Below are 24199 nucleotides of genomic sequence, written 5' to 3'. Positions count from 1 at the left end.
GAGCTCGTCTCGTGGATTTCCCGCAGAATTTGCATTAATTTTAATGTTCAGCCGGAAAACTGGCCTCGCGATGAGTTTTTCATGAAAAATCTGATAAAAATGCAAACTGTGCAACATTTAAGAAGTCCCTCAAGAGGAACTGCTGGTCCCTCTCCAAGCAGGCAAGCGTGGCGATTATGACACATAATTGATCGACACTTTGGCAGCACTGTATCTATGAATTCACTTGCGTTTGTTATTCGGACAATGCTGCATAGAAAGAATCTGAGGACGAGTATTAAAATGTCTCCTCACCTTTCAGCGATGTGATGAAACTGCGTCTCATTCTGTATTCTTCCTCCTTCTTTGCAGGAGTTTTTTTGCAGTGGCATAAGTAGAGGTCTGGATCTAGAAGTCGTGCAGCGTGGGCTCTACGGGGACGCAGTTTATGGATGCTGGGACTATGAGCATAAGCGACAAAAGAGGCTACTTAGCAGCAGACCTGGGAGGCAGCTTCACTGAGGATGCACCCAGACCTCCAGTCCCAGGGGAAGAGGGCGAGCTGGTGTGCAGCGATGGACGCCTATACAGCAACCTCGGCTTCTCCTCAAAGAGCGAGAGCCTCAAAAGCGAGGCGTCCGTGGCTACGCCCAGGCGACCTGACCTGGACCTGGGTTACGAGCCGGAAGGGAGCGCTTCCCCTACACCACCCTACTTAAAGTGGGCCGAATCTCTTCACTCCCTCCTGGATGACCAGGATGGCATCCATCTGTTTAGGACGTTCCTCAAGCAGGAGGAGTGTGCCGACATGTTGGACTTCTGGTTTGCGTGCAGTGGCTTCCGCAAACTCGAAGCCAACGAGGGCAATGATGAGAAGAAGTTGAAACTGGCGAAAGCGATCTATAAGAAATACATCCTGGACAACAATGGGATCGTTTCCCGACAGATCAAACCAGCTACCAAGTCCTTCATCAAAGACTGTGTCACGAAGCTCCACATTGACCCTGCAATGTTTGACCAGGCTCAGACTGAGATACAGACTATGATGGAGGAGAACACCTACCCTTTATTTCTTAAGTCTGACATATATTTGGAATATACACGGACAGGAGGAGAGAGCCCCAAGCTGTACAGCGATCAGAGCTCTGTTTCCGGGAATGGAAAGGGCCTGTCGGGTTATTTACCGACTTTAAACGAAGACGAGGAGTGGAGATGTGACCAAGAGCCGGAGGAGCAGCCTGAGTGCGACCCCACGCCGAGCAACCGGCTTACTCAGAAGCTGCTAATGGAGACGGCGCCGCAGCGTGTTGCCAGCAGCGCGAGATTCCAGGACAGTCACGAGTACAGGTAAATCCTCCTCCCTGCAATCTAGACAAAAAGCTCTAACTGCACTGCTCCTCTCTGCAAAGTGCTGAATTAGAAATAAACCTGAAACCCCACAACACCTTGAACCACTACTTGAAGTTTTTTTTTTTTAAAATGAAAAGAGAGCGAGTGTAGCATAAGAGACAGCTGACGGGAGGAAGGCGGTGTATTTCCACCTGTGGTGGAGAGGAAGTGTCAGAGGATGCACTTGTTGTTGAGGTAGTGTTCTTTGTTTTTCTTGTGCAGGTACTCTGGGATTCATGTTTCCTGTTGGACAGAACTTGATTTATGTGAGGAGGAGCTGTTTTGAAATCACTTATCCTGGACACTGAAATCTTCCCCTTCTTCTTCCTCCTCCTCCTCTTCTTATTATTGAGTCTGCAGCGATGAGAAGTCTTCTTTACTTCATCTGTTATATTAATGTGCACATACTCTGTGAGCTTCCTGGATTTGCAACAAGGCCTATGACAGCGTGCTCCTTAAGTGTGGAAACGTTTTATATTTCAGACACATTTGTGTCCAAATCTATACAAATGTAATGTTCGTTTGGCCCAGATTGAAATAGAACACCCCGAATCAATACCAACGTTCGGAAGAGCAAATTGCTCACCAGTATTTATTCACCAGGTCTGTAAACTTTGTTATTTCTTTGGACTTTCTGCTGCAGTGCCAGAGCTGACGGTGTCGTCCAGCTGTGTGTGTTCGCAGCAGCAGCAGCTTCTCGTCCTCGGTGTGAGAGGTCACAGCAGAGTCACACAGATGTTCTAATCTGCTGATATTGAGGACTAAAGCCACAAGCTTTTAGCAAGTTTAATGCGTGTAGATGTTTTTCCAGTTGTTAGTTAGTTTGAATGGCCGGTGTCTGTTTCGTCTCCGAGTTCTCTGCATTTTGTGGCTGTTTGTGATTCTTGGAGAACCAGTTAGTTTTCTTTTCAACTTGATGGTTATGCTTTGCAAATTGAAACACCTTTGGCACTTTGTTTGGACTAAAGAGGTGCATTTTTTGCTCTGAAGATTTGATACCCTTTGATTTCCTTTTTTTGATTAAATGTCTAAGGGTCTTTGTGTTGTGCATGTTGTGTTGTTAATGTATTACAGATTTTACTGTATAACAATTTGGACTGTTACGGATATTAGTCTTGCCGCAGTAGTCTGTGTTATCAGCGTTACACAGTGATTACATTACTTTGACACCGCCCCAAATGTTGTTTTGCCTCGTTTCCATCAACATGACAAGACTTCAGGAGGCTACAAATTCAAAGTGAAGGCGTCTGCTCAGGCGATGATGAGGGTTTGTTGTCATAGTGAAAAGCAACAATGTCAGTTTTTCAGATTTAATTAGAAAACCTGATGACGAGTGAATGGAAGTTGGTTACCTCACCGAGAAGTTGGGGGTGTGCAGCATGTTCACTGACTCCCACATACTGTGTAAAAATACTCATTGCAATATTCAAACCGATCCGCTGTCAACACATGTTGAATACAACTTGTGTGAAGCTACAGCAACAGGAAATGCTCGGTTGGCATTAGGAAGTTATTAGTTATTGGCAAACAAACATGTAATGATCCTGTGTGTTTTAACTCATACTATGAATTTTAATCAGCCTTTCTGCACACCAACAACCTCTGACTTCTCTGCTCACACTGTACAGACCAACTGGGCAACAACCCGGCTGCTAACTCAGAACCCCTGGCAGGTTTTGTCCATTTACAATCTCGATAAAGGTTAGAAGTTCAGTTTTACATCACAGCAGTCTCAAAGCTGCAGTTTCAGCCACAACGTGTAAAATACTGATCTGACAATATTGAAGCGAGTTCACTATATTTATTAATGGAGGTTTTGACAGCAGCCATGTGGGAAATCAGAACCTTGAACTGCTCAAACTGCTCAGTAATCCATCGGATTGAGGAAATGTATTAGGCGTCGTGACCCGCCCTCAAACTACGCATCAAATGATGACCGATCCAGCAAAAAAAAAAATTCAAGCTCGTGCTAAAATTAGTTTGAGAAACCAATTCTGGGCTAAAATTGGGTTTAATCCGCACAGTTTCTGCCAGGCTTACTACACAGCAGCAAGCGGAGCGAGAGAACCGACCCTGATTGACTCCAGAAGGCTCCGAGCATTCAGACTGCGGATGCTCGTTTACATACTTGTGATCCTCCAGCACAAGAAACTGTAATGATGTCAAACGAACGTGGAGGAGGTTAGCGCTGGTTACATGCTAATGCTTTCAGTCTCTGAGACAGAAACATCAAGTGACAGCGCGAGTTACTGCTCACTACAATAACTGATGTCACTGCTGGTTTGAAGATGAGTCTAAGGCCGCTTTCAGTAAAAAAAATATGTCTAATAACAACAATGTTACCAGCAGGGGCATTTAAGGTTAATGTGCAATAAAAAAATTATCATAATCATGATAATTCGACTTTGATCGGATATGCCTGACTGATTTTTTGGCGGCGATATAAGGAGTTAAAAAATATTGATATAACTGTCGATGTACACACAAAGATATGTAACAGATTCAGGATATTGGCATCAGTGACATGACTGGAAACCCAAGACAACTTATTCTTCTTTTTCAGTATTATAATCTTTCTAGAAATAAAAAAAATCATATCGGCACATATTGGACATCATACATGGCGATTTGCGGTATCTCTGCCAATATCAGCCAATAATACTGTCCGAGTGAAATATCGGTCAGGCTCCGTTTGTCACCTGTACTGAAAAACTGTGGCCTCTCCGACCACAATCTGCAAGTCTGTTGTTTCTTTCAAGAGTAATGGAAGATCATTTCACAGTTGGACGCCACAGAAACTTTCCCATTCTTGATCTCTGCTGCTGTGGCACCAGTGTTAAGAGCACAGACAGGAATTCGTGTCTGCTGACACACAGATAAGATTCCTTTCAGATAAGATTCTCTTTGTGACTAAAACACTTTCAGTCAAAGCAGTGAAACTAGTTAAGACTGGTGTCGAGTTAAGATATCAGATCACAAAACTGAACCCGTGTGCTTCAGTTCAGTTTCTTTCTATGGTCTTGTCTCGTATCTTGTTACAGTCTCCAGTGTTGGCATGCAGCTTTTCTGGTTGATATCGGGATGAAGGAAGTGTGTGTTTGTGTTCAAAGATGATTTCTGCAAGTCGTTCTCTTGAAGAAGAAGAAGAAGAAAAAGAATATATGAGTTTTAATTAATGAGGTTTATTTTCACATCATTATTTCAGCAATCAAGCTTTTTGGCTGGAATTACAGAAGGACACGCTTCATTTTTTAAACAGCCTTTCAGCAGCAGCCGTCAGGTTTTTATGAAACTGAATTTTGCACCAGTCGTGTCGGATCACAGCAGACGGGCGACAAAAGACATTAAACAGTCTTTCATATCAGCTTTCACGAATCGGCCGACCTGAAACAGAATGACCTATATGTTCATTAATGTTGGGTGTGATCTGTGAAATGTGAAACAGCTCAGTTTTGTTCTCATTCAAGTCGAATTCAAGGCGAAACATCACTGTTTTTTTAAGTATAAAGTTCAGGCAAACGTGAAATGACAATAAGGATAAACAACAAACCTTTGTTTTGTTTTTTTTAGAAACCGAGCTGACACAGATTTTTTTTTAAAACCTTTGCGTGTATTTAACAGTCGACATGAGAGGGAAACAGGCAGGATAAAGGGAGAGACGAGGGAATATCGCTTGGAAGTTTTGATCACACGTTGAGGTCACCTGAGGACGTCATGGCCAGTATCTTTCAACAGCGTGTAAATGTATGTGTTTGTTGAATCTTTTTTAAATTTGGCATTGACAAATATAAAGACTGAATCGTTTTTGTTGGTGATGATATGCATAAATAAGGAATATAAAACAAGAAAACCTTGTGATGCGTGAATCATTTCAGGAAAAAAATTAACAATTTTTCAAGTTATTATCCATCGATTCTCTGTGCACTGATACTGTCAAGTATCGAAAGTGTTACTTGATACCAAATTTCAACACCTAAGGAGTTCAGCCAATAAGCATGCAGAGTGCTTGTTGTGTCAAGGTGATCCAGGTGATTGGCTATCTGTAGGTGTGCAGGAAAATGACCTGGTCACGCCCAGACGCAGGGCTTGGAACGTGAATGTTTTATGTAATCTTTTGTTAAATGGATTCATTCATTCATTTTAAATTGGTTTCGTTCATGAACCAGTATAGAATTTTTTACATTAAGGATACACAGCACTGTTTTTGTGTCTGAGATGTTTCTAAAATGGCTCGGCAGACGTAAGCAGTGTTGCAGAACGCTCAAAGAATCATCTCATCCGTCTCTCGTGGAAAAAAAAAAGAAAAGAATAAATTAGATTAACGTTTTGCTTCTCTCCCTCGCCATTTCCTTTCATTTCCCATCGTCAGAAACATCAGCACATATAATGACAGCAGCTGCACTTTTTATTTGTCCCAACTCTTCGCCAACCTGCCGCCGTAATTATTCACTGTTGTTGAATGTAGATGCTAATGAAAATCGGTGGGTCACAAAGGTTTCGTTTTGAACTGCGGGTGCTTCTGCATTCCAAACAGGGAGGAAGACGGGGATAAAGGCTTTGGGGAATTCCAATTTGAATAAAAAGAGATGATGCCTAACATCTTTAATTCATGTGTACAAAGCCCTGTAAGACGTGCGTTCAGCAAAGTCAATCACTGAGAATGTAAGTGGTGTCAAATGAAGCTTCCACCCTTTATCTGTAGGCACTTTTCAAAGAGCGCGCACCAAAATGGGACCTGCAGGTAAACTCACCGGTCAATACTCTGGTATTGAATTTTGGTGAGATCACAAAGGCTGCCAGCGAACAGCAGTGGACTCACTGTGGCTGCAGATTTGTCTGGATTACACCAAACAAAAGGAAGAGGAGCTTCATGGTGCATGGTAGTGAAACCTTAATGACTTTAAAGGTGAAACATGTATGAAATTTAATTCAGAACATGAAAGAAAATGCTAACATCAAGTCCCGGCTCATCCTGTGTCGTAGTATCTCTTTGTATCTCAAGAGGCGGTGGTCTGATTGATAGCTCAGGTCTCCGGAAGTTGGCGAGGTCGCTGTGCTGATCTCACTCCTCTCCTCTCCTGAACACACCTAACTTTATTGTCTCTGGAGTCAGATCCCTGGTCAGAGTCATTGTCCCATCAGTCATCAAACCGGCCTCTAACGGTCTCAGAGGCTTTGTTTGTCCCCTGTCTGGTCATCGTCACTGAGAGGATGCTATATTTCCTGCTTGACTGGCTATATGATGGTCCCTAACCCACGGCTAACTGAGCTGACAAGCTAACGGCAGCTACAGTTAGCAGCTGTTTCTTATATGCTGCACCTTATTTAGAGTCGGATGCATAGAATCCTTTGCTTCTAAATGCATTTTTACAGTGTCGTGGTCTGTTTCCTTATTGTTTTTTTTTTCTTAGCATGTCTTGTTTTTCTTCTTTCTCTTCCAGGCATGCACCATGTCGGGAGCCCATCAACCCGTACTATGTCAACACTGGTTATGCCATGGCTCCTGCCACCAGCGCCTACGACAGTGAGCAGCAGAGTATGTCCAGCGACGCAGACACAGTTTCCCTCACCGACAGCAGTGTGTACGTATCTTCTCATCCCACACGTCATGCATTTCATTTACACTGTTACACCAGGTCAAGTAGGCTGTGCCTGGCTGCATATTTGGTCTAAGTATCCCCAGTTGTTATTTAAAAGGAAGGTATGTCATATAAGTAGAAAATAAAGGCTTATTTGACTTGAAAACTGCACTTCTTGTCAGTTTTTACCTGCACCTGCACATAACAACAGAAGCCTCAAGTCCCATCTGCTCATTAGCCAAACCAGTGAAAGCTTTAAGAATTGATCTGTGATGCAAATTTGGAATCCTATAAAATCTCTCTCAGCAGTTATAAAACCGTGTCCGACTGAATGTGCAGAACTTAAACCACTAACCCACTGACCCCTTTAGCAAAGCGCCACTTTATAGTTCTTAAAAGCAGAGTTTGTCTCCCCTCACAGGTAACTCAAGAGCTTACTGTTTGTGCACAAGCACGAGGCCAAAGTCAATGTTGTTTACTGTCTGGCATCACCTGCACACAGGGCTCCAGTTATGTGCTGATGAAAGAAGATTTGGAAACTAATGTTTTCTAGGTGCAGAGATGGCACGGGGGAATTATGCGAGGGAAACTTCAAAGCTTGCACAACTGGACAAAAATGTGTTTGAAGCCGGATGGATTAGGGGCTGTTATCAGCTAATTGGTCCAGAGCTTCCAGCACAGGAGTTTCAAACCCAGCATGACCAATACCACATGGAATTACACACTCATGGATGTGTAGCATGTAACTGTAATCTGCCAGACCACTTGTGGTGCGGGAGGGACACAGTACGCCTGTGAGAACGCCTGTCCAGCTGAACTGATTAATCGAGACTTACAAGGTGTTCGTTTTCAGGCGGAAATGCATCAGAAAGCTTTCAACTTCAAAGCCGCCTGTGTTGTTTATTCATGAGAATGTTTTATGAAAAATTTCTTTGTTGTTAATTCCAGAGATGGGGTTCCACCCTACAGATACCGCAAGCAGCATCGCCGGGAGATGCACGAAAGTGCCAAAGCAAATGGGCGAGTGCCACTACCTCATATTCCGGTGAGTTATTCATGGGCTCTTTCCCTTCCACTCTCACTTTCTGCATCTACGCCTCTCTTTAACTGTCTGTCTCTGCCGTATTTTCCTCTGCTTCACCATTGGAGATGTGCATATTTAAGTTCTGCTGTGTCGCAGGGCCTGTGATGGAGTATAAGAATAGCTGATGGTGAAAGAGAAGGCTGTCTAAATGCAGCTTGATGCTTTCCTAAGCTGTGTGCGATGAAGCCTAGCAGACATGAAACCTCCCCTGTGACAGCCCGATGCCTCCCTCTGCAGCTTATGCTGTCTCTTGGTAGGAAAACCCCAGCCCTAATTAGGCCTCTGAGTAAAGAGTCAAATTAAAACCCAACACGTAGCATCCCATTAGGATGCATGAATTGACTGTATAGTAGAGCACAAATCCCCAAAGCACAGCTCTCACGTTTCACCAGCCCCGGCAGATTAATCATGACTTCACTTCATCGGCAGTGAGAAGATTGACTGGGCTTGTGGGACATCTTTTATTTTTTTATTTGGAAATGTCACTTTGTTTTCCAACCTCTCTCTCTCCCTCTCTTTTTTCTTCTTTTATTTCTTTTTTTTTTTTATAAATTGGTGCCAAATCAGAAGTTAACTGCTTTGAAGTATCGTAATTGCAGTGCAGCAGCTTGTGCTGACAGCAGAGGAAATAAATGTCACTCATGTGCTTATTAAGGCCAAGTTTATTTGTGAGGCACATTTTATCCTCATAAAGTGCCTTACATAATGCATTCAGAGAGGCAAAAGGAGATTATGTTTGTCACTTAAGATGTATGTTTCCTATTTTGACATATGAAATGAAACAAAAAGTCAGTAACAGATCTAGATTGAATCCTCCTCGCTGCAGAGGATATAGAACCTGCGAGGTAAATTATTTATGATGGGGAAAGTTAAACTCCAACCTCTATTTCTATATCACGCAGAAAGCATGGGAACAGTGTTTTCAGTGGTCTTGCTGCACGTTGTGTCACATTTAAACGTACGATCCCTTTTGGATATTGGACACTTGACACCGTCCTCTTCAGTATTTCCTGCTTGTGTGTTTGAATCACTTCATACGCTCACTGACGGGATGTAAACGGGGGGTCAGGGCGGTAAAGCTGGGGCCCGTATAGTGTAGACAGTAGTGCAGCAGTAGCAGAAATTCGGCGCTTACAGTTTGACGTGTCTTCCCCCAGCGCCCAAACCGGATTCCAAAGGATATACATGTGGAGCCGGAGAGGTTTGCTGCAGAGCTGATCAGCAGGCTGGAGGGTGTGCTGAGGGAGCGCGAGGCTGAGGAGAAACTGGAGGAGCGGCTGAAGAGAGTACGACTGGTATGTCCATTGTCCACTGTTTTTAAAAAGCACAACTGGCTCCACTGTTTTGTTAATTTCGCCCGACACGTGTGCATGAGCAGCATCTTTCAGGCGATGTTGCAGAGGTTCACACTGTGGACGCTCTGTCTCCGCATCAAATTACATGAACACAATACAATGGAGGCTGCACAGGGAAGGACAAGGAACACACATTTATTCCTCAGAGCGATTCTGAGCTGCGTTTTACTCGGTAAAGTCTCACATTTGGGTCATATGAAGCGCTGAATATTTCTGCCACCATGTGAGCTTCTGGTGACACCAGCTGAATAACAATAGGTGCCATGGGGGAAAGAAAATTGGAGTATGGATCACTTAAGTCGAGGGGGTTTGGAGCCAAAGCAACTGTTTTTAAATATCATTTTAAATCAGCCGGTTATTTACTTGATTAAAGGTGCACTATGTAGTTTTGGGGATGACGAAAGAAAATCTTCATTGATTGATTTCCCCTCAAAAGACAGCACACTTTCATACTGTTTTACTAGCTTCGAACATTCTCTGAGGACTGCTTGTTTATTCAGTTAAGAAGATAAATACACATTTTACATAACTACCTTATAAGTATTGAAAGAACCACCTTTCTGAGTCAGTTGACAAAACAACATATTGCACCTTTAAATGAATAACCCTATTTTCACATCCAAATTCCTTATTTTATGTAAGAAATGGTAAGAAACCCTACTAGATATTCAGCTCACAATCACTGGCACTATCACACAGCACTGGGTGATAATAAAATATTGTAATATTTTAGCATTAAGCTGTTCAAGAGAAACACTTGATAGATGCTTAGAGTGGGCAACAAAATCAAATATCATGATGTTTTTGACCAGATACCTGGATATCAATGTTATGGCTATGACTATTGCAGCAGTGTATTGGTACTTTCACAAAATATATTTAAACAAAGAGATTTTTGAGGAATAGTCATCAGTAAAGGAAACTATTAGAGGAAGTAGAACCTTCTGGTTAGTTCATAAAATGACATCACTTCACTGTAATGTAACCTGTAAAACCCAGAAAAAGACCCTTGTGTTATATCACCATACAAAAATATCTAATATCTCACATGATATATGGTCTCATATCAAGATAACTATCATTTATATCTATTGTCCAGCCGTACCATCATATATGACAAGGAAATCTGTGATTCTTGGCATTTGACAAACTGAAATCAGTTTTCAGGCATTTTGCTTGAAAAAATAATCAATTAATTGATTATCAAAATATTTGCAGATCAATCTGTCCAATTAATAGATTAAGAAACTTGAGCTCTTGAGCTGTCATATTAAATAATAACTCCTGATGTCGTGTGTTGTTTTCACCAATCTTCTGTTCTGAGAAACTCATTTAAAATCGTTATTCTGATTTCACTCTGATTTACTTCATTAAAAGGATGATTAAATAAATTATGATCATAGATAGTGGACTGAAAAGCAAAACTGAAAGTTGATTTTCAATAATTCCACCAAAGCCCGTTTCTGAGCCAGAAAGCGAGATGCGTGTCTGGCCGGTGGGCTTAAAGTTTTCAGCAACAAAGGAGACTTAAATCCGTCTGGCCCTTAATGAAATTAATGAGGCTAGCCATTTGAACGGGGAATAAAAAAACATTATGAATCATTTGGAGAATTCAATCCTCGGCCTGTCAGCGATCTGGCTTTGTCGATGAATCGGATGGAGCACCTGCACGCTCGGCCACTTGTAAGCCCGGAACAGTGTGCTGCCTGTTTGATGTCACTTGAACGGTGATGAAATGGTTTGCTGCTGCCACAAATGAAATCGCTCTCAGTGCACCGTGCCAAGTATTTAGTCTCAAGGCAGACAATTTATGTGGTTTTGGCCCTGAAAAGAGAGGAGCTGCCATCACGCGGCCCGGGGTTTGCTTCTCTAAAAGCTGGCGGGCGAGCTTGAAATGACTGTCGTCGTCAAGTGGAGCTCTGTCAGAAAAAAGGAAATCAGAGGTATTAAAAACGTTGTGGTTATAAACATGAAGGATTTATGTTGCAAAAAAATAAAATCCACCATCTCGTTAAATATTGATGTTTTTATTTTATGGCTGTGAGGAAAACATCCGCAGGATTTCATGAGGATGTGAGCGACTAAACATTCTGCCACGCAGTCTGCTAAGAATTAAATCACGGCGCCACTTTAACGTAGTCTTTTGCAACAATGGACCTTGTTGCCCAACTATGCACTGGATCATTCACGTAAACGAGAGCAGCAAAAGCAAACCAATAGTGAAATGACTCATGTGAGCGGGATGATCATTACTCGCTTGTCCAAGCAGGATTTCTATTTAGCGATAACGAGATAACGGAGCGTACAAGCATGTGTACTGTTCCACCTCAGCAGGAGAGGCATGTGTGTAAATGAGCTTCTGTCGACTGTTAACCGTAAATCCACACCCACCACCTGTGTAACCTGTAAAAAAATCTCAACTGTCTGCTGTTGTCAAGGATTTTCATTTTCAAACACAAAGTGGGGAAAAATATGCTCAAAAGGTAAAGATGTTCTGGTTCCATGGAAAACGCATCAATTATTAAAAAAACCTGTGGACGCATGTGGCTTCTCTTTACTATATCGCTGAATTTAAGAATGCAGTGGGCGCAGTGGAGTTAACTTTATGTACGAGCAGGATGATGTTTTGTTTGATACCGTTAAAGCAAATCGATGGCGAGCCTGGGGCGATGGCAACAAAAAAAAGTTGGTTTGGCATGTTCAGAAGTGGAGGTTTTTATTGAATTATTAACATAACGGATGGAAAAAGTTTGGCCTTAGATACAAAAGTGAAGCTCCTACCTACTGTTGTCTTTCCACTATACGTCTTTCATCCCTCTGCTCCCTCTCTCTCTCTGCCAAAGTGTTTCTAACTTTAAAAAGCTCTGCTCACAACTCCAGCCGCCTTCAAACATGGTTCTGAAGATGTTATGTAGTGTTTTTTGAAAAACTCAAAACTAAGTTTCAAGCCTCAAGTTTACTTCATTTATAAAGCACTTTAATGTACACTGGTTTTGCAACAATGTACTTTCAGGAAACAGGCGTTTACAAGCACTGTACATAAAGACATTATGTGTATAATAAGACAAGATAGATCCCAAATGGACGATGTTATTTACACCCTAAGACTGGATGCGCTTGCACCTTCTATTATGAAGTTTTTCTGTGGAAAAAAGAATGTAAATAACATTTTTTGGGATCATGCTGGATGAGCTGTATGGAGCTCTTTCATGGTTTTTTTTTTTCTTTTTTTTTTACATTTTAAAACAAGACTGATCCACTCACAGTAAATCATGTTTTGCTGTGAAGCTCCACAAACATTTTGTGGACTACAAAAACTTAATCTGGTTCCCGGTGGACATGAAGATGAGTAGATAATGAACAAATTTTCAATTTTCATTTCTGAAATTGTTGATTCTTTAAAAGTCAGCTGGCACCATTTTGGACTGGTTGTAACTAGGAAATGGTGGCATGAGAGATGGATGGATAGAGGACAGTTATAGTAATCTGTATATTTAGTGATGCATCAAACCATATTTCAGCCATGCAGCTCCAGGTAGTTGGGTTTAGTAATTAATTTCTCTATAATGTCTGTACCAGTGTTGGTGCTGCAACTTAACCATAACCAGTTCTACATGACTGAATATCTCGATCTGCTGCTGTGTTTCTTTTCTGTTTGTGTTTTATCGCTGCACTCCCTCCACTGCCTACAGTGTCTGCTTATCAAGATCCATTATGAATGCCTGCAGCGCCCCACCCCATGATTCCCCCCCGGAGCAGATCCTGTCAGAGTGTGATTTTTATCTCAGTCACTCAGAGCTGAAACTGTATCGGCTGCGCTCGTCGTACACATGAAACAACACAAATGTGCTGTGTGCATGCGTACAACACCCTGAATCTGATACTGCTTTATCCTTGGTGTGTCTCCAAACCTCTGCAGTAAGAATGGGAAGACGCATGTAAGCCTATGGGGAAAATCTGCCATCTGCTGGTTGAAATAAGTGCAACACATGTTGCCTTATGGAAAAAACTCTCAGTTGTTTCAAATGTGTAAAGAATGAGCTGTTGGATGTGACATGCCTCAGATGTTCTCTGGATTTACACAATTTTATTCGAAAATTACATAGTAATGTTTTGTTTTGTGTGTGTTTTTACCCTTCAGGAAGAAGAAGGTGATGAAGTCATGTCTGTAGCAACATCATTTTACAGTCACAGGCTCCCCCCTGGTGCTTATCCGCAGAATTACAACCCGCGCTACGCTGACGCGACCTACCCTTTAATGAGAGATGCTCACGAGGAGAACCCTGAGAGCATCCTGGACGACCACGTCCGGCGCGTCATGAAGACTCCCGGCTGCCAGTCACCGGGCACCGGCCGCCACTCCCCGAAGTCGCGCTCACCTGACGGGCTACCAGGGGGCAAAGGGATGGGACTTGGAATGGCGCTGACCTCGGGCCAGGGTAAACATCAATCCAGACACGGTCTGAAGGGCGACACCAGCCACCTGTACCACCACAAACACGTGCACCACATCCACCACACAGGCGTGGGGAAGCCGAGAGAGCAGGTGGAGGCTGAGGCAGCCATGCGCGTGCACGGCGGCTTTCCCTGGAGCGCGGAGGCGAGTCATTACGGATCCAAGTCTCGCAGCTACGCAGACGGCATGGGATCCAGCTCGATGGAGCATGCAGGGTATAGGTATGCGCCAACTATAAGCACCATTAGTTTTTTCGAAAATGCTTCTTTTTTTTGGCTTCTTACTCACCTGTTGTTTTTTTTCCATTATTCAGCAGCAAAGGTGGCGCACAGTGTAAAAGAGCGTTCAAGAAAGGTGAGGAGGTGCGGCCTTATGACATGCCGGCGCCTGCAGAGGAGATGGAGAAAAACCAGAAGATCCTTTTGTGGCTGATGGAAGGACAGAAGGAAATGGTTCAACATAAGAGGAGCCCGTACGGGTCAGTGGTGACATTTAACTTTCTCTTTCTCTCTCTTTGTTAGCGGAGAGGATGTTAGTGTTTCTGTTGTCCAGGGTGAAAGAGGGTAGAAGAGTGAGACCTGACTAAGAAGAATAAAGCCTTCTTTGAATCCTCTGTCTTTAGTTTGAATAATTGAGTCATACATTTACATTTTAGGAGCACCACTGGGTCCAAGAGGACAACAGGCCACGAGGGATCCCGCCTGAGTTCGGCGGAGCGACCGGGGCCGGTGCACCCGTGCGTCGGCACCCAGCTGCGTAACAACGTGCAGCCGTCCCACCCTTTCATCCAGGATCCCACCATGCCCCCCAACCCGGCTCCCAGCCCCCTCATCCAGCTGGAGGAGGTGCGCCGGCGGCTTGAGGAGGAGAAGATAAAGTCTGGGACGATACAGCCCAAGCAAAGGTAAGTGGACGGACATGTCACGGTTTATCTGTCCAGTCGATCAGAGACGTTTTTTAACTTGATCCATACGGGAAGATGCTGGAGCTTTCCTTTTTATTCTGTAGTTAAAATGACACAGTTTTGTTGTGTAGCCTGTGTGCTCCTCGGGGCTGCTCTGTGTCTAACTGCTGGGGTTGTTCGGTCCCTCAGGTATGTGATGGAGGTGATCCAGAGGGGTCGCACCGCAGTCAGGCCTGCACTGTTCCCTCCGCTCAGCGTGGTGCCCGCCGTTTCTGACAGCGAGCTCTCCGAGCCCGAGTATGTCCACCACCAGCAACTTTATCCCACTGTCTCCCATCACGCCGTAATCCCCATTAGTCACGGCACCCACACGTCACCTCCCATCCTCATTACTGGTAGATTAGTGACCCAGAATGACGTGGGTTTTTTGTTTGTTTGTTTGTTTGTTTCAAATCTGCACTGAGCATTTTCCGTTTCTAATCCCCTCCTCTGTGTGCTGCATCTGTGACGTCGTGATATAATGTCCCACACTCCATCAGGGAGTTTGTTTAAATGTGTAACCCTGTCTAATTTTTCATGCATTCATTCGTGTGTGGATGAGAGCACATCGGTATCCACACACTCACCTTATCACATTAAGATGGCGGCTATTACATTGCTTTTACACAACAAGGGGTCCAAAAAAGAAATCATGAACAAGATGGAGGCAAACAATGGCATCATGTGAAGTCTGTTATTAGTGATCTGTTCTGTGACAGGTATTGTACATTTGAAATACTCAACAAGACTTCACTGCTGCTTCTCCCTCGATGGTTGTTTCCCATCAAGACCAGAATGAGGATCACAGACGAAAGCTGAAGTGTTCTTGCTGCGGCAGAAGTGTTGCAGGAGACGGTCGGCTTTTTGATGTTTTTCTGTCAGAAAGGCGTTTTCTGTTTGATGTTCGTCTGCCCTCTCAGACGGGTACTTACCAGACAGAGGGGGGGGAAAGGCAGAAGTGTGTAAAGAGGCAGATGAAAGGCAGATTACGTTGGTGCTGCCGGAAGAGTGAAGCACGCTGTCGGAGCGCTGAGGGCTGTGAAGGAGGTTCAGGACTCTGTGCGTGCCTGGATCACAACTTAATGACCTGTCGGCGCTTCTAACATCCAACATTTGAGAATGTCAGAAGCAAAAAAAAAAAGAATGGTTTCTAGATCTGAAAGAACCCTGGTGGTGATGTGTCGAGTTGCAGTCTCACTTTTAGGAAAAAATCGACTAAAGAGCATCAGATATAAAAGTGTAAAGCAGCAAAATTGATGATTTAATTTGCAGAGCACTGCTAGAAAGAATCCAGTAAAGCAATGTATGTATTTCTTTATACTTTGCAATAAGACTATACAGAGGTAGCCATTAGATTTTGTGTATACAGACAGTTAAAAACACTATAAAATGTGATGTTTGATAAGCATCTGGGGTGAATTTATTCAGTCACACTGAATCTAAAAATATCTTTGTAATGTCAGATTTGACAAGGAGAGACATTTTTGACGTAAATTGCAGCAGTTGGATGCGAAGGGATAAGTACCTTATTTGCCTCCATGAGATGTTTGTCGCAGCTGCTGCACCGCCTAATCTCCATTTCTACCGTCAAACTGGCCTCCTCCTGCATGTCGGCATCTGTCAGAGGAGGAACAGACGGATGCATCGTGGTAAAAGACTGAAGTGGGGCTTTTGTTCCAGTTTGAATTTGTACTCAATATTAGTCTGAATATCCTGAAAACTGGTCTTAGACACTAACATCTGAAACCTTTGGTAAATTGATCCCTCGGCAGGCCTGTTTGTCCGTTTCCAGCGACCAAAAACAGCTTTTGTGGTTTTTCAAGTTGGTACACATGAGATCACCGAGGATAACATTATCTCACTGTGCATCGTGGCACACCCACAGGCTACTGGTAGAAGCATTACAGGGCCTCTCCCACTCAGAGGAAGTCGTGAATACTCGAGAATGCCCATTCACTAAATGGTTAATTACTTTAACCAGTTCCGCTCGGTGGTGTTCAGTCCTGCTAGACTCTTAGCGGTTTACTGTTATGTGCTGAGGTTTTGAGATGTCTCTTGCTTTTTATCTGGATTCATTTCCTCCCATCTAGGAAATAGCAAAACCTTTTTCCTGGATATCTATTATTCTTGTGTCGTGGTTTTCTACAGTAGCTCCACTTCAGTTCATTTATGTATGACCTGTTCATGCTGTAGTAACGCTGCTTTCCATTTTCCTTGTTTACCGTGTTGTTTGTGGGTCCCGACTATATTAAGCCTTCCTTAGATGGCCCTCGGTGTTGTTTACCTCCGGAACTGATTATTGAAAGACTCTGCTTTTTTTGTTCACTGGTCCTGATCTAAAAACCTGTCCGACTTGCTCAGAACTCGAGTCAGTCAGCCGGCATGTGAACCAGAAAACACGAGCGTGAGCCTGCATCGCTCCTCTCACCACCTGTAATGTGATTGCACATATTGATTGGAAACCCTTTACGATGCAGAGTATAGACTGACATCAGTACATTATTCCCTGTGAGGTCGTGTTTACATCTTTCACTAAAAAAAGTACAAGTCTTACTGTCGGACCTCATCATTCCTCTTCATTTCATGTATTTGACTTATTTAGTTTGTCCATCCTTTTTCTGTAATACAGCGTTTGAAACGAGTGTTCAGGGCTGCAACTAACGCTTATTTTCATTGTTGATTTAATCTAATTAATTGATCAGTGTTTCCCAAAGCCCAAGACTGACATCCTCAAGTATCTTGTTTTGTCACAGTTCTCTTCTTAGTCACATTTAAGAGGCTGAAATCCAGTTAGTCTTGACTTCTTTTTCTTAAAATATACTCAAACTGATGCATGGATTGTCAAAATATTTGGCGATTACTTCAGTGGTTGACAGCTAATCCATTAATCGTTGCAGCTGTGATTGTTGGTTTCCCCACAGTCTCTCGGAAATATGAGCATGTTTGTAATTATCATTCCTGTTAGTCCCTCTGTTTCTAAATAACTGTCTCTCTTTCCCTTCGCAGACATAAAGCCACTAAAAAGCAGCCGTGTGAGAACATCACTGTGGCGTATTACTTCTGTGAGGAGCTCATACCGTACAGGACGTCTGTCAAAGGGAGGATCGTCACACTGGGACAGTTCAAAGAACTGCTAACGAAGAAAGGAAATTACAGGTGAGACTCTCGCGGTGCGGCTTGATTTGATCGTCTCAGCTCTGATGTCAGCGATGAGAATAGCATCATTTGGAGTCTGTTCAATGTTATTAGAGCTGCAGTTATCTGTTTTTACATCCACACCAGTTAAATAGGTAGCTTGTGTAGAATTAGCTTTTTTCTTCAAATGTTACAATCACTGTCCAACACTGGTTTATGATGTAACGTTAAGATAGATAAGTGCTGCTTTCTGTGCACAATGTGAGTAAATGTCACAGCTGGAGAATTTGAAACTCTTCGCTCTCTTTTCAGGTATTATTTCAAGAAGGTAAGCGATGAGTTTGACTGCGGGGTGGTGTTCGAAGAGGTACGCGAAGATGACGCTATATTGCCCATCTTCGAGGAGAAGATTATCGGGAAGGTCGAAAAAATCGATTGAAGTGTGAACGTTGAAGGAGAAAGAGTCGAAAAGAAGCCGGCGCGTGATAGGTCGAGGAGCGACTGGAAGGTCGAGGAGCAATTGGAAGGCGAAGAGGAAGTGCTGTGGGATTGAAACCCGGAGGAGCGAAGCAGAAAGTGATACAGGAGAAGTGGATCTGAAGCGAAGCAGTGACCACAGCTGATGACTTTTTAATGCTTGACAGCACTGCTGCAGTGATGTCGGACTAGAAGAAGAAGAAGAAAAAAAAAGACCTCATTCACTTCATCTGGAGTGTAATGTAGCATTGTAAAGTTTACTAGATGAATGAAGTACAAAAGTGCTACTAAAGCTACATATTTTTGATATGATGTATCAGAAGGTGTCCTTTCTGAAGTAACCACACTTGTAATTTTTTATATGTATTGGTACTAGATGTGTACAGTTTGTGTTAAAAGATAACAAGATTTTATATCTATTTAAGTATTTAAAATGCTCATTTTCACTCCCACTGAAGTGGGAGTGTCGCCCCTGGTGAAGACGATCAAAACCCTAGAAAGGGTTGATTTTTGTTTTGTTTTGATTCGTTCATTGTTCAAGAGCCTTCTGGGCTCTAATGTTCACGTTCCTCTTAGCGCTTTTAATACTTTACTGACAGTACTTTTTGTTTCAGTCAGGCTGCACTTTCATCGTATTTTATACCACTGACTATGTGTCGTAGGCTGCAGCACCAAACACCAGTGACCAGAAAAATAAAAACCCCTGTACAGCTCAGTGTCTGTGCAATAACAAGATGATGGTGTTTTATCATCATAAATAAAAGTGGCGATGTTCAGGAATTAATCAGAAACATTCAGAAATCTACAAAAAATCTTCAGAATGTGAGGAAATAACAGTTTTACCATCAGCTACAGCAGCTGAGCTACTAGCTAACTGCAGCTACATTTAGCAGCAGTTAGCATTCACCCTGATTCTGTATTTTGCGTACGAATTTGCTACATTTGGCACCTTTAAAATGACCATAGAGTGGATTCAGTTCATCACAAACTGAACTATGTAACTTTCACAAAAGTATTTTGTATGTGGGGTCGTGGTATTTGGTTGCACAACTGCACGCTGTACTGGTTGTTTTTATTCTGCTGGTCATCTGGTGTGAACTGCATGTGAATGTAGCTGATGGCCATGTTTGTCTTTAACCCAACCCAGTTGGAAGTTATGAAATAACACAGTCGATGCAATAATGCAGTAAAATGTGAAGAGATTGGAAACGTGAACTATGCAAGTCGGTTTATAAGTTCAGTCCCCGTTATTCAAAAAAAGGTATATATTTGCCTTTTATCTTAACTAGCTCAGTAAATAGGTGACATTAGGAAAATGTTCAAAGTAACTGGAGGCTACTCATGAGAACAGGCAGGTTATTAAAAACCTGTTGGAATAAATGTCTCCTAATTTAATTTGATCCATTAGGCTGAGATTTCAGTCGGGTTGAGGCTGTTTTTAATGATTAAATCTTGATCGTGGCCGAGTAATTTAAACTTTTTGTCTTTTTAAATCAGAGCTGTTGAAAATTTGGATAATTTTCTCTTCAGAGGCCAGGTTGCTAATTTATTTAATTCCACTTCTATCACTGAATTGCTTATTGCTTTGTTTATAAAAATCAAGTACTGCCCGCAGCATTAGAGGTGAGTGCTGCGTGTGAAATACCAGAGCAGCTGTTCAGCCTGCAGACACGCGCATGCATACGAGCTGAAGTCCCTGCAGCGCGGCGAGGACCTCGAGTGTGTTCAGGAGAAGTCGTATCGCAGCATCTGAATGAGAAGTCTCCAGAATGTCGTCAGAATACAATCAGCACGTTGAAAGTCACACATAAACGCGTATTTAAAACACGCTGTAAGAGCTCGACCACAGCAGGGTTCAGCTGATGAGGGCTAACATACACTGAATTGTTGCACTTTCATGTTAACGTCAAATCTTTTTTAATTTCCCTCCCCAGCTTTCGATGTTTATCTCTGATCCCCAAGACTTACCATCCCCGGGTCCTGACACACCAACCGTCAGTGTGAGGACAGTCGGTGAGCGTCTCTGGCTCTAGTTGTTGCTTTGTTTTTTTTGGCAGAAATCACTCTCGATTTGGCTGTTCTGCTAAGCGAATCAGTGAAGAGAAACAGAAAAAGAAAGCGAAAGTCCATCGAACCTGTCACTGTAGTAACTACGTTTCACCTATTTTAGCACGGTTTCCCCTTATTTCGCCTCTTCGCCCAACTTTATCGAAGCAACAGTTTCTCAGTCCACCATCCAAGTAGTTAACAAATGCAGACTACCACCACCTGGTGGTATGGAGAGGTACTTAATCCCACACAAGTGCAATTGTAGGCTGTACTCTTCATGCTGCGTTCAAGTGCAGCTTTTGGCTGCAGCGTAACATTCAGCCCTTGTCCTTGTCTCCGGCAGTTCCGTTGGTGTCTGTTTGGTGTGTCGGGGCCCTTTAAACTTTTTAATCACTGCTTAGTCGTTCGATCAATCAAGAAGAGCTGATCTCTAACCTGTTAGCCTTCTGTAGCTTGTCACAGCTGCATCTTTGTGCCTGGCAGGAATGAATTGTTTAACGCTAAAAGATCTACTTTTGTTAGATCACGTTACACCAAAGAGAAAACAGTAGATGGTGTGTTCTGTTGGCCTGCTCTTGAATTAACCCTCTCACGCTGATATTCCCCCTCATTTTTATGGCAGCACTTATTATTCATGATCATGAAAACACCGAAGCTCTCGCATGAAATGCTAGAATAGTTTTTATGATAGAAAAGGTGTTTACGGTTGCAGTTTGACGCAGCTATCTGCTTGCAGGGCATTTTGATCTTTTTTTAATTATTGCAACACTGAAAATATTCCTTGACCCAGTTTATATTTCCCGTCCCTTTTGAATATAGCCACGTAAAAGATGCTCTGGTGTTGAAAAAGCACACATTTAAATGAAATAAAAGTTAGTTTCTGTTCCCCTGTCATTGTGCTGGAGTCCACAGTGACGAGCGTACTTCAGTAAGAGCCTTTTCTTTTGTTACGGAACAAGAGGCAGAAAGACAAGTGGACCTTGAAACCAGAGTGCTGTATCGTTTGTGTCGTCGCAAAGAGAAACCCGATGAAGTAACGTCTCCTCACTGGAGATGCTGGGCTTCTTTGGTGCTGCCTTTTTTTTTTTTTTTTGGTTTCTTAGACTCCTAACTTAAATCAATTTAATATATGTAGTGCATTTCGCTCCAGTGATCCTGTGTATGTTAAATTATACATTATTTGAGTGTATGATCAAGTTAAATACATGTGCTTATCTTGATTTTGTATTATTTCTTTTGAAATAAAGAGCATCAAATCTGTTATGATTCTTACTGTGAAAGCCCCGAAATTGAACTCCCCTTATTTAAGATCAATGAAATGTATATAATAAACATCAGAGTGCCTTTATTACTATGCTAATGATGTCTGCAGTGCGACTTTCAGACAGATGTGGGGACATATAAACCAGGGACTTGCTTCGTATTTGTTTATTTTGTTGTTGTTTTTTAGACTTTTTCTTATTATTATTTTCTCTCATTTAATGTTTGTCACTATTCCACCTTTTTTTTCTGTGTAAATATGTAACTTAACTTGTCATGAACCAGCAGCCCAGTCAGCACATTCGGTACCCTGGACCTGTTTCTGTTCACGTTAACTAGCATGGTTACCATTTGAAAGGTACCTGGACAATAAATACATGCAATAAACCAGCACCTGAGTTCTGAGTGTACTTGACCCAACCTTCATCCGCCTGCCTGCTGTCAGGAACCCGCCAGGATTAGTTGATTAAGTGATTAGTTGATTGTGAGAACCTCAGCGGCCAACTATTTAGATAATCAGATAATTGTGTTGCTGATTTTCAAGCCAAAAGTGAAGTTAGGGATAGGGGTCATTTATGCAGAGGTTGCAGAAGTTCAGGAAATCAGTGCTGCGATGTTGGGAGGGTGCTAATATATTCAGAGGCATTAAAACTAAAGTAACGAGCCAGTTTTGAAAATGTAAGGAGTAGAAAGTGCAGATATTTGTGTTAGAATGAAGGGTGTAAAAAGTAAAACTCCAGTAAAGTGTGAGTGAAAAGTACAAGTAGAAGTTTTTTTTTTTTACTCATACGATACCAGTCAGCTAAATATGGCTGATATCCTCCATCAAGATCCTTACATTATCCCTGAGAAATCACGGAAATACATACAGTACAAAAAACAAGAAAGTGAAAAACCATTTATCTTTATCTGTATCTGCACCAAAGGTTAATGGGACCATCCTCCATCCAAGTTTCGTGGAGATGTGTTTGTGTCGTCCTGCTGACAAACCAACCAACAGACGAAAACAAAACCTCCTCGGCGGAGGTAATGATCGTTAGTTGCAGCCTTTGTGTGAACATTAAATGTTAAAGGACTCGCAGAGCTTGTGGTGCTGTGACAGATGACTTGTTTGTGCTATCTGTCTGTGTGCGCATGAATTTTTAATGGCTGCCCTGAGCGCTGGCGTTCTGTATGTGCAGCGTTTTATTATTTTGTTTTTTTGAAGCTGAGCAGAAGTGCAGTGTTACGTCACAGACTGAAGAGGGCACTCTTAGGTTACTGGTGATTGGCTACTCGTCTCAGAGAGTCTTTCAGCAAAAACTGTTTGGACAAGCGCATCGGATGATCCAGAGGATGAATTGTTGAGAAAATAAAAGCTGAACAGGTCTTACGAGGAGAACGGGGCTGTGAAAGCCTGCTGGATGGAGGAATGTAGCACCACTCGCTCCTCGCTTGTCTTCTGGGTATTAACATATTGATTTGGAATAACTAATCAATCTCCTGCAGAGACAGCCTGCCATTAACTTGACTCAGTGACACAAGCTAATCACCGCTGTAGACTGGGGGGAGAGCTGCTTAAATGAGCAGGAAAAACAGCCTCTTTTGGGGACATGAAAAAACCTTGATGGAGTTTAAACAAAGCAATAACCTTTATTTTTAGACGGGTACATTAAAATCTTGAAGCGTCTGATGCACTGCAGGTGTTTTGACCTGATTATCTCACACCTCTCTGACTCCGTTTGACTTCTTCCTGTTACATGTTGTTCCTTGATGTTAGTGTTGATGAGATCACTCTGCTGCAAACACCACTCGCTTCGTTCATCTCCTCCGATTTGACGGGGCGTGAGTTTGTGACCTCGGCAGAAGAGGAGGCGGCACGGATATAAAGGATACTCTGTTTGCCTTTTAGTTCGCTATCCTGGTTTGGCACAACATGGCGAACGAGAGGCTGGTGCACAGCCACGCAGGGAAGCACATAATGTCAAGATGCACTCACCTGATCTGATCCTCGTCTGATCGCAAAACACTGAAACAAGTTGGATCATTTTTTTTTCCCCTGTGTCTGCGTGCTAATGAAGTGTTGTCATCGAAAAGAAGTGGAAGCACACGCTGAAAAGGTCACACAGCGATCCTCGCAGGGTGCACCGACACACTTGATAACAGCTGCTTATCTCTCCTGGTCAATTATCACCTCAGATATTATGTTATTCATTTGGACAGCAGCCATCACTGTGCTGCCAATCTTGATGCTGTGAACATTCATCAGCACCTCAACCAGTGCCTTCAGTGAGAGCGTCGGATCACCGCGTTACGTACATGTTTACTCCAAGTTTTCAACATGTAACATTAACATGACATAGTGTGTCAATCTGACAAATGCTTACAGACCTGGGATTTTGTATTGACGTCAGTGGTGTTTCAATCTGTCACTCACTCGGTCGAGGGGAGCGCCAAATTGCACAAGGTGCCAATTTCCTGATTTGATGTTCACAAAGCATTTCCAGAGCTACA

At 42.8% G+C, this 24199-nt stretch overlaps 1 protein-coding gene across 10 annotated transcripts in view; it reads left to right on the top strand.

Moving 5' to 3' along the window:
• The window catches only part of axin1 (axin 1), a 36839-nt gene extending 15133 nt beyond the window's left edge, over positions 1–21706 (top strand). For 9 of the 10 annotated variants that reach the window (XM_037089517.1, XM_037089515.1, XM_037089514.1 and 6 more), the window contains 10 exons: positions 352–1326; positions 6810–6950; positions 7896–7992; positions 9189–9326; positions 13528–14063; positions 14156–14320; positions 14498–14746; positions 14936–15043; positions 17792–17941; positions 18233–21706. In XM_037089517.1, coding sequence (XP_036945412.1) covers positions 428–1326; positions 6810–6950; positions 7896–7992; positions 9189–9326; positions 13528–14063; positions 14156–14320; positions 14498–14746; positions 14936–15043; positions 17792–17941; positions 18233–18359 — 2610 coding nt within the window. In that variant the 5' untranslated portion in view covers positions 352–427 and the 3' untranslated portion in view covers positions 18360–21706. The remainder of the gene's footprint in view (positions 1–351; positions 1327–6809; positions 6951–7895; positions 7993–9188; positions 9327–13527; positions 14064–14155; positions 14321–14497; positions 14747–14935; positions 15044–17791; positions 17942–18232) is intronic. The other variant, XM_037089519.1, reaches the window with a different exon arrangement.
• Positions 21707–24199: the final 2493 nt, after the last annotated feature.

Source organism: Acanthopagrus latus, chromosome 23 (genome assembly GCF_904848185.1).
Source record: "Acanthopagrus latus isolate v.2019 chromosome 23, fAcaLat1.1, whole genome shotgun sequence".
Lineage (NCBI taxonomy): Eukaryota > Metazoa > Chordata > Actinopteri > Spariformes > Sparidae > Acanthopagrus > Acanthopagrus latus.
This window is presented reverse-complemented; position numbering and strand designations above follow the sequence as displayed.